A 9,473-nucleotide genomic window follows, 5' to 3' on the forward strand; every position below is an offset into this window, starting at 1 on the left:
GGAGAAAGGGCGAATCACAGCCCTGAGGAGGGGAAAATGGCGGCAGGCCTTGAGGGGAAAATGGCGGCTAGTGGGGGCGTGGCCAGGCCCTGAGGAGAAGATGGCGGCTAGTGGGGGCGTGGCTAATTGCAGGAGGTGAAACCAGGCCTTGAGGAAAATGGCGGCTAGCTGGGGGCGGAGCCAGGCCCTAGGGGGAAAATGGCGGCTAGTGGGGGCGTGGCCAGGCCCTGGGGGAAAATGGCGGCTAGTGGGGGCGTGGCCAGGCCCTGGGGGAAAATGGCGGCTAGTGGGGGCGTGGCCAGGCCCTGAGGGCAAAATGGCGGCTAGTGGGGGCGTGGCCAGGCTCTGAGGGCAAAATGGCGGCTAGTGTGGGGCGTGGCCAGGCTCTGAAGGGGAAAATGGTGGCTAGTGGGGGGCGTGGCCAGGCTCTGAGGGGGAAAATGGCGGCTAGTGGGGGCGTGGCCAGGCCCTGAGGGGAAAATGGCCGCCAGCAGAGGGCGGAGCCAGGCCCTGGGGGGAAAATGGCCGCCGTGGGCGTGTCCCGGCTGACGCCCCGCCCCCTCCCGCCCCGCCCCGCCCCCAGCAAAGGCCGACGACATCGCGGGCCCCGTGACGCACGAGGTCGCGGACAACCGCGTCGTCCACGTGACCTGGCGGGAGCCGCCCGAGCCCAACGGGCTGATCGTGCTCTACGAGGTCAGCTACCGGCGGCTGGGCGACGAGGTGAGCGTGCAAGGACGGGGGTGAGCGTGCAAGGGTGAGTGTGCAAGGATGAGTGTGCAAGGATGAGTGTGCAAGCGAGTGTGCGAGGGTGAGTGTGCAAGCGAGTGTGCAAGGGGACGGGGTCAGCTCCCGGCGGCTGGGCGACGAGGTGAGCGTGCAAGGACGGGGGTGAGCGTGCAAGGGTGAGTGTGCAAGGGTGAGTGTGCAAGGATGAGTGTGCAAGCGAGTGTGCGAGGGTGAGTGTGCAAGCAAGTGTGCAAGGGGACGGGGTCAGCTCCCGGCGGCTGGGCGACGAGGTGAGCGTGCAAGGACGGGGGTGAGCGTGCAAGGGTGAGTGTGCAAGGATGAGTGTGCAAGCGAGTGTGCGAGGGTGAGTGTGCAAGCGAGTGTGCAAGGGGACGGGGTCAGCTCCCGGCGGCTGGGCGACGAGGTGAGCGTGCAAGGACGGGGGTGAGCGTGCAAGGGTGAGCGTGCAAGGGTGAGTGTGCAAGGATGAGTGTGCAAGGATGAGTGTGCAAGCGAGTGTGCGAGGGTGAGTGTGCAAGCGAGTGTGCAAGGGGACGGGGTCAGCTCCCGGCGGCTGGGCGACGAGGTGAGCGTGCAAGGACGGGGGTGAGCGTGCAAGGGTGAGTGTGCAAGGGTGAGTGTGCAAGGATGAGTGTGCAAGCGAGTGTGCGAGGGTGAGTGTGCAAGCGAGTGTGCAAGGGGACGGGGTCAGCTCCCGGCGGCTGGGCGACGAGGTGAGCGTGCAAGGACGGGGGTGAGCGTGCAAGCGGGTGTGCAAGGGGGAGTGTGCAAGCGGGTGTGCAAGGGTGAGTGTGCAAGCGAGTGTGCAAGGGGACGGGGTCAGCTACCGGCGGCTGGGCGACGAGGTGAGCGTGCAAGCGAGTGTGCAAGGGTGAGTGTGCGAGGGTGGGTGTGCGAGGGGGAGCGTGCGGGGCTGATCGTGCTCTACGGGGTCGGCTAGCGGCGGCTGGGCGACGAGGTGAGCGTGCAAGGATGAGGGTGAGTGTGCGAGCGGGTGTGCAAGGATGAGTGTGCGAGGGTGGGTGTGGGAGGGGGAGTGTGCAAGGGGGCGTGTGACCCTGTGGTGACGTGTGATGTTTGTGTGATGACGTGAAGACGCGATGACGCGTGTGTGAGGACACGTGTGACCCTGTGACCCCGCGTGAGGACGTGATGATGCGTGTGTGTGTGACCCCGTGTGACCTCGCGTGAGGACGCGATGACGCGTGTGTGAAAACACGTGTGACCCTGTGACCCGCGTGAGAACGCGATGACGCGTGTGAGGACACGATGATGCGTGTGTGTGACCCCGTGTGACCCCGCGTGAGGACTCGACGCGTGTGTGAGGACACGTGTGACCCTGTGACCCGCGTGAGAACGCGATGACGCGTGTGAGAACACGATGATGCGTGTGTGTGACCCCGTGTGACCCCGCGTGAGGACTCGACGCGTGTGTGAGGACACGTGTGACCCTGTGACCCGCGTGAGGACGCGATGACGCGTGTGTGAGGACACGTGTGACCCAGTATGACCTCACGTGACCCCCCATGTGACCACGCGTGAGGACGCGATGACACGCGTGTAAGGACGCGAGGACGCGTGTGTGAGGACACGTGTGACCCGCGTGAGGACTCGATGTGTGTGTGAGGACACGTGTGACCCTGTGACCCGCGTGAGGACGCGAGGACGCGTGTGTGAGGACACGTGTGACCCTGTGACCCGCGTGAGGACGCGATGACGCGTGTGTGAGGACACGTGTGACCCAGTATGACCTCACGTGACCCCCATGTGACCACGCGTGAGGACGCGATGACACATGTGTGAGGACGCGATGACGCGTGTGAGGACGCGAGGACGCGTGTGTGAGGACACGTGTGACCCGCGTGAGGACTCGACGTGTGTGTGAGGACACGTGTGACCCTGTGACCCGCGTGAGGACGCGATGACGCGTGTGTGAGGACACGTGTGACCCAGTATGACCTCACGTGAGGACGCGATGACGCGTGTATGAGGACACGTGTGACCACGCGTGAGGACGCGATGACGCGTGTGAGGACGTGATGATGCGTGTGTGTGTGACCCCGTGTGACCTCGCGTGAGGACGCGATGACGCGTGTGTGAGGACACGTGTAACCCTGTGACCACGCGTGAGGACGCGATGACGCGTGTGTGAGGGCACGTGTGACCCTGTGACCCGCGTGAGGATGCGAGGACGCGCGTGAGGACGCGAGGATGCGTGTGAGGACGCGAAGACCCGCGTGAGGACGCGAGGACGCGCGTGAGGACGTGAGGACGCGCGTGAGGATACGTGTGACCCAGTATGACCTCACGTGACCCCCATGTGACCCGCGTGAGGACGCGAGGATGCGTGTGAGGACGCGAAGACCCGCGTGAGGATGTGAGGACGCGCGTGAGGACGTGAGGACGCGCGTGAGGATACGTGTGACCCAGTATGACCTCACGTGACCCCCATGTGACCCGCGTGAGGACGCGAGGACGCGCGTGAGGACGTGAGGACGCGCGTGAGGATACGTGTGACCCAGTATGACCTCACGTGACCCCCATGTGACCCGCGTGAGGACGCGAGGACGCGCGTGAGGACGCGAGGACGCGCGTGTGAGGACGCGATGACGCGTGTGAGGACATGTGTGACCCAGTATGACCTCACGTGACCCCCATGTGACCCGCGCGAGGACGCGAGGACGCGCGTGTGAGGACACGATGACGCGTGTGTGAGGACGCGATGACGCGTGTGTGAGGACATGTGTGACCCAGTATGACCTCACGTGACCCCCATGTGACCCGCGTGAGGACGCGAGGACGCGCGTGAGGACGCGAGGACGCGCGTGAGGACGCGAGGACGCGTGTGTGAGGACACGTGTGACCCAGTATGACCTCACGTGACCCCCATGTGACCCGCGCGAGGATGCGAGGACGCGCGTGTGAGGACGCGAGGACGCGCGTGTGAGGACGCGATGACGCGTGTGTGAGGACATGTGTGACCCAGTATGACCTCACGTGACCCCCATGTGACCCGCGTGAGGACGCGAGGACGCGCATGTGAGGACGCGATGACGCGTGTGTGAGGACACGTGTGACCCAGTATGACCTCACGTGACCCCCATGTGACCCGCGTGAGGACGCGCGCGAGGACGCGTGTGAGGACGCGAGGACGCGTGTGAGGACACATGACCTTACGTGACCCCGATGTGACCCGCGTGAGGACGCGCGCGAGGACGCGTGCGAGGACGCGAGGACGCGTGTGTGAGGACGCGAGGACGCGTGTGAGGATATGTGTGACCCAGTATGACCTCACGTGACCCCCATGTGACCCGCGTGAGGGCGCGAGGACGCGCGTGAGGACGCGAGGATGCGTGTGAGGACGCGAAGACCCGCGTGAGGATGTGAGGACGCGCGTGAGGACGTGAGGACGCGCGTGAGGATACGTGTGACCCAGTATGACCTCACGTGACCCGCGTGAGAACGCGAGGACGCGCGTGAGGACGCGAGGACGCGTGTGTGAGGACATGTGTGACCCAGTATGACCTCACGTGACCCCCATGTGACCCGCGCGAGGACGCGCGTGAGGACGCGAGGACGCGCGTGTGAGGACGCGATGACGCGTGTGTGAGGACATGTGTGACCCAGTATGACCTCACGTGACCCCCATGTGACCCGCGTGAGGACGCGAGGACGCGCGTGAGGACGTGAGGACGCGCGTGAGGATACGTGTGACCCAGTATGACCTCACGTGACCCCCATGTGACCCGCGTGAGGACGCGAGGACGCGCGTGAGGATACGTGTGACCCAGTATGACCTCACGTGACCCCCATGTGACCCGCGCGAGGACGCGAGGACGCGCGTGTGAGGACGCGATGACGCGTGTGTGAGGACATGTGTGACCCAGTATGACCTCACGTGACCCCCATGTGACCCGCGCGAGGACGCGCGCGAGGACGCGTGCGAGGACGCGAGGACGCGTGTGAGGACACGCGTGAGGACGCGTGTGCGTGACCCCGCGTGACCCCGCGCCCCCCCCAGGAGCTGCACCTGTGCGTGTCCCGGAAGCACTACGCGCTGGAGCGCGGCTGCCGGCTGCGCGGCCTGGCGCCCGGGAACTACAGTCTGCGCGTGCGCGCCACCTCGCTGGCGGGCAACGGCTCGTGGACGGAGCCCACGTACTTCTACGTGGCCGACTACCGTGAGTGGGGGCGGGGCCTCCGGGGGCGGGGCGTCCGGGGCGGGGGCGGGGCGTCCTGGGCGGGGGCGGGGCGTCCGGGGCGGGGGCGGGGCGTCCGGGGCGGGGGCGGGGCGTCCGGGGCGGGGGCGGGGCGGGGGCGGGGCGTCCGGGGCTGGGCACGAGGGAGCGAGTGTGAGCGTGAGCATGTGTGTGTGAGCGTGAGCGTGTGTGTGAGCGTGTGTGTGTGAGCGTGTGTGAGCGTGTGTGTGTGTGAGTGTGAGCGTGTGTGTGAGCGTGAGCGTGTGTGTGTGTGAGCGTGTGTCTGTGTGTGTGTGAGCGTGAGTGTGTGTGTGTGTGTGTGTGAGCGTGTGTGTGAGTGTGAGCGTGTGTGTGTGTGAGCGTGTGTGTGAGCGTGTGTGAGTGTGAGTGTGTGTGTGTGTGAGCATGAGTGTGAGCGTGTGTGTGAGCGTGAGCGTGTGTGTGTGTGCGTGTGTGTGTGTGTGTGTGAGCGTGAGTGTGTGTGTGTGAGCGTGTGTGTGTGAGCGTGTGTGTGAGTGTGAGCGTGTGTGTGAGTGTGAGCGTGTGTGTGAGCGTGTGTGTGTGTGAGCGTGTGTGTGTGTGAGCGTGTGTGTGTGTGAGCGTGTGTGTGTGAGTGTGAGCGTGTGTGTGTGAGTGTGAGCGTGTGTGTGTGAGTGTGAGCGTGTGTGTGTGAGTGAGCGTGTGTGTGTATGAGCGTGTGTGAGTGTGAGCGTGTGTGTGAGTGTGAGCGTGTGTGTGTGAGTGAGCGTGTGTGTGTATGAGTGTGTGTGAGTGTGAGCGTGTGTGTGTGTGAGCGTGTGTGTGTGAGTGAGCGTGTGTGTGTGTGAGCGTGTGTGAGTGCGAGCGTGTGTGAGCGTGTGTGTGAGTGTGAGCGTGTGTGTGAGTGTGAGCGTGTGTGTGTGTGTGAGTGTGTGTGTGTGAGCGTGTGTGCGTGTGTGAGTGTGAGCGTGTGTGAGTGTGAGCGTGTGTGAGCGCGAGCGTGTGAGCGTGAGTTTGACCCTGCCGGTGTGACCCCGTGTGTGACCCCGGGCTGGGGACATGCGTTATCCTGGCGTGACTCCAGCTGAGCACACGTGTGATCCCATGTGTGTGACCCCGTGACCCTGAACCCCTGTGCGACCCCGGGCAGAGCGCACGCGTGACCCCAGCGTGACCCCGGGCTGAGCATACGCGTGACCTGGCATGACCCGAGACTGAGCGCACGCGTGTTCCCGGATGAGCACACGCGTGACCCCGGGCTGAGCACATGTGTGTCCCTGCCATGACCCCGGCAGACCCACGCGTGACCCCGTGTGTGTGATCCCGGCGTGACCTCGCACTAAGCACATGCATGACCCGGCCTGACCCCACGCGTGTCCTCGTGTATGTGACCTTGGCGTGACCTCGAGCTGAGCGCACGCGTGACCCCAGCGTGACCCCGACCCCGTGTGTGTGTGACCCCGTGTGTGTGACCCTGGCGTGACCCCGGCTGAGCGCGTGTCCCTGTGTGTGTGACCCCGGCTGAGCGCACGCGTGACACCCTGTGTGTGACCCCACGCGTGACCCCGGCTGACCCCACGCGTGACCTTGGGCTGACCCCGTGTGTGTGTGTGTGTGTGACCCCAGCTGACCCCACACGTGACCCCGGCTGACCGCACGCATGACCCCGTGTGTGTGACCCCAGCTGACCCCACGCGTGACCCCGGCTGAGCCCGTGTGTGACCCCACGCGTGACCGCGGCTGACCCCGCATGTGACCTTGGGCTGACGCCGTGTGTGTGACCCTGGGTGACCCCAGGTGACCCCACGCGTGACCCTGGCTAAGCGCACACGTGACCCCATGTGTGTGGGACCCCGGCTGACCCCACGCGTGACCCCGGCTGACCCCACACGTGACCCCGGCTGACCCCACGCGTGACCTTGGGCTGACCCCGTGTGTGTGTGTGTGACCCCGGCTGACCCCACGTGTGACCCCGTGTGTGTGACCCCGTGTGTGTGACCCCACGCGTGACCCCGGCTGAGCCCGTGTGTGTGACCCCACGCGTGACCCCGGCTGACCCCACGCGTGCCCCCGCAGCCGACGTCTCCTCCGACCTGGCCAGGCTGGTGCTGGCGCCGCTGCTCGTCCTCCTGCTGCTCGGCGCGGCCGGCGCGGGCGCCTACGTGTTCGTGAGGAAGAGGTGAGCGGGGGGGAGGACACGCGTGACCCTGCGGCGCCGTCTCCGGGGGCGGGGGCGGCGGGCGGGGCTGGATCCGAACCCGCGGCGCGGCCCGGGCCGGCCTCGAACTCGGGCGCTGGTCAACACGGGGTTCCCGGAACAGGCAGCCGGACGGGCCCATGGGACCCCTGTACGCGTCCTCCAACCCCGAGTACCTGAGCGCCAGTGACGGTGAGCGCGGGGCGGTCCTCCCCCTCCTCCCCCTCCTCCCCGCCCTCCTCCCCGCCCTCCTCCCCCTCCTCCCCGCCCTCCTCCCAGCCCTCCTCCCCCTACTCCCCCTCCTCCACGCCCTCCTCCCCCTCCTCCCCGCCCTCCCCCTCCTCCCCCTCCTCCCCGCCCTCCTCCTCCTCCTCCCTCCTCCTCCTCCTCCTTCTCCTCCTCCTTCTCCTCCTCCTCCTCCATCTCCTCCTCCTTCTCCTCCTCCTCCTCCTCCTCCTCCTCCTCCTTCTCCTCCTCCTCCTCCTCCTCCTCCTCCTCCTCCTCCTCCTCCTTCTCCTCCTCCTCCTTCTCCTCCTCCTCCTCCTCCTCCTCCTCCTCCTCCTTCTCCTCCTCCTCCTCCATCTCCTCCTCCTTCTCCTCCTCCTCCTCCTCCTCCTCCTTCTCCTCCTCCTCCTCCTCCTCCTCCTCCTCCTTCTCCTCCTCCTCCTCCATCTCCTCCTCCTCCTCCTCCTCCTTCTCCTCCTCCTCCTCCTCCTCCTCCTCCTCCTCCTCCTTCTCCTCCTCCTCCTTCTCCTCCTCCTCCTCCTTCTCCTCCTCCTCCTTCTCCTCCTCCTCCTTCTCCTCCTCCTCCTCCTTCTCCTCCTCCTCCTTCTCCTCCTCCTCCTTCTCCTCCTCCTCCTCCTCCTCCTCCTCCTTCTCCTCCTCCTCCTCCTTCTCCTCCTCCTCCATCTCCTCCTCCTTCTCCTCCTCCTCCTCCTTCTCCTCCTCCCCCTCCTCCTTCTCCTCCTCCTCCTCCTCCTTCTCCTCCTCCTCCTCCTCCTCCTCCTCCTTCTCCTCCTCCTCCTCCTTCTCCTCCTTCTCCTCCTTCTCCTCCTCCCCCTCCTCCTCCTCCTCCTTCTCCTCCTCCCCCTCCTCCCTCCTCCTCTTTCTCCTCCCTCCTCCCCCTCCTCCTCCTCCTTCTCCCCCTCCTCCTCCTCCTTCTCCTCCTCCCCCTCCTCCTCCTTCTCCTCCTCCCCCTCCTCCTCCCCCTCCTCCTCCTCCCCTCCCACTTCCCAATGGGTGGGAGGTGCCGGGTGTGGGGGGATGTGATCGGGTGTGATCGGGCGTGATCACATGTGTGAATCAGTGTGATCTGCCGTGTCCACGCGTGACCTGGCGTGATTGGTGTGACCTGGCATGAACATGTGTGATCACGCGTGACCTGGCGTGATCGCTGCGATCTGGCATGATCATGCGTGACCTGGCGTGATTGCTGTGACCTGGTGTGAGCATAGGTGTTCAGGCGTGATCAGGCATGACCACGCGTGACCTCCCGCCCCGCAGTGTTCCCGCCGTCCGTGTACGTGCCCGACGAGCGGGAGCTGCCGCGCGAGAGCGGGTGTGTGAGTGAGTGCGAACATGTGTGATCAGGCATGACCACGCGTGTCACGCGTGACCACGCCCCCGCAGTGTGAATGAGTGTGAACATGTATGAGCACGCGTGACCTGTTGGGACCTGGTGTGATCACGCGTGACTTGGCGTGATTGGTGTGACCTGGTGTGACCACGCGTGATCTCCCCCCGCAGTGTTCCTGCCCGACGAGTGGGAGCTGCCGCGCGAGAGCGTGACGCGTGGTGGCGGGGGAGGCGGACACGCGCGTGGACGGTGTGATCACGCGGGACCTGGCGTGATTGGTGTGAACTTGTATGAACATGTATGATCAGGCGTGACCACGTGTGATCACGCGTGACCTGGTATGATCACGCGTGACCTTGTGATCAGGCGAGGCGTGGTGTGAACATGCGTGATCAGGCATGACCACGTGTGATCACGCGTGACTTGGTATGATCATTTGTGACCTGGTATGATCACGTGTGACCTTGTGAACAGGCGAGGCGTGGTGTGACCACGCGGGACCTGGCGTGATTGGTGTGACCTGGTGTGAACATGTGTGATCAGGCGTGACCACGTGTGATCACTCGTGACCTGGTATAATCACGCGTGACCTGGTATGATCACGCGTGACCTTGTGAACAGGCGAGGCGTGGTGAGAACACGCGTGATCAGGCATGACCACGTGTGATCACGCGTGACCTGGTATGATCACGCGTAACCTTGTGAGGAGGCGAGGCGTGGTGTGACCACGCGGGACCTGGCGTGATTGGTGTGACCGGGTGTGAACATGTGT

The 9,473-nt window shown here is 65.3% G+C and overlaps 1 protein-coding gene across 1 annotated transcript in view; it reads left to right on the forward strand.

Moving 5' to 3' along the window:
* The window catches only part of Insr (insulin receptor), a 70,640-nt gene that overhangs the window by 48,818 nt on the left and 12,349 nt on the right, over positions 1 to 9,473 (forward strand). The window contains 4 exon segments of the mRNA XM_060375915.1: positions 584 to 723; positions 4,772 to 4,931; positions 7,005 to 7,107; positions 7,250 to 7,317. Of these exon segments, the coding sequence (XP_060231898.1) occupies positions 584 to 723; positions 4,772 to 4,931; positions 7,005 to 7,107; positions 7,250 to 7,317 (471 nt within the window).

Source organism: Meriones unguiculatus, assembly GCF_030254825.1.
Source record: "Meriones unguiculatus strain TT.TT164.6M chromosome 13 unlocalized genomic scaffold, Bangor_MerUng_6.1 Chr13_unordered_Contig_2907, whole genome shotgun sequence".
Classification (NCBI taxonomy): domain Eukaryota; kingdom Metazoa; phylum Chordata; class Mammalia; order Rodentia; family Muridae; genus Meriones; species Meriones unguiculatus.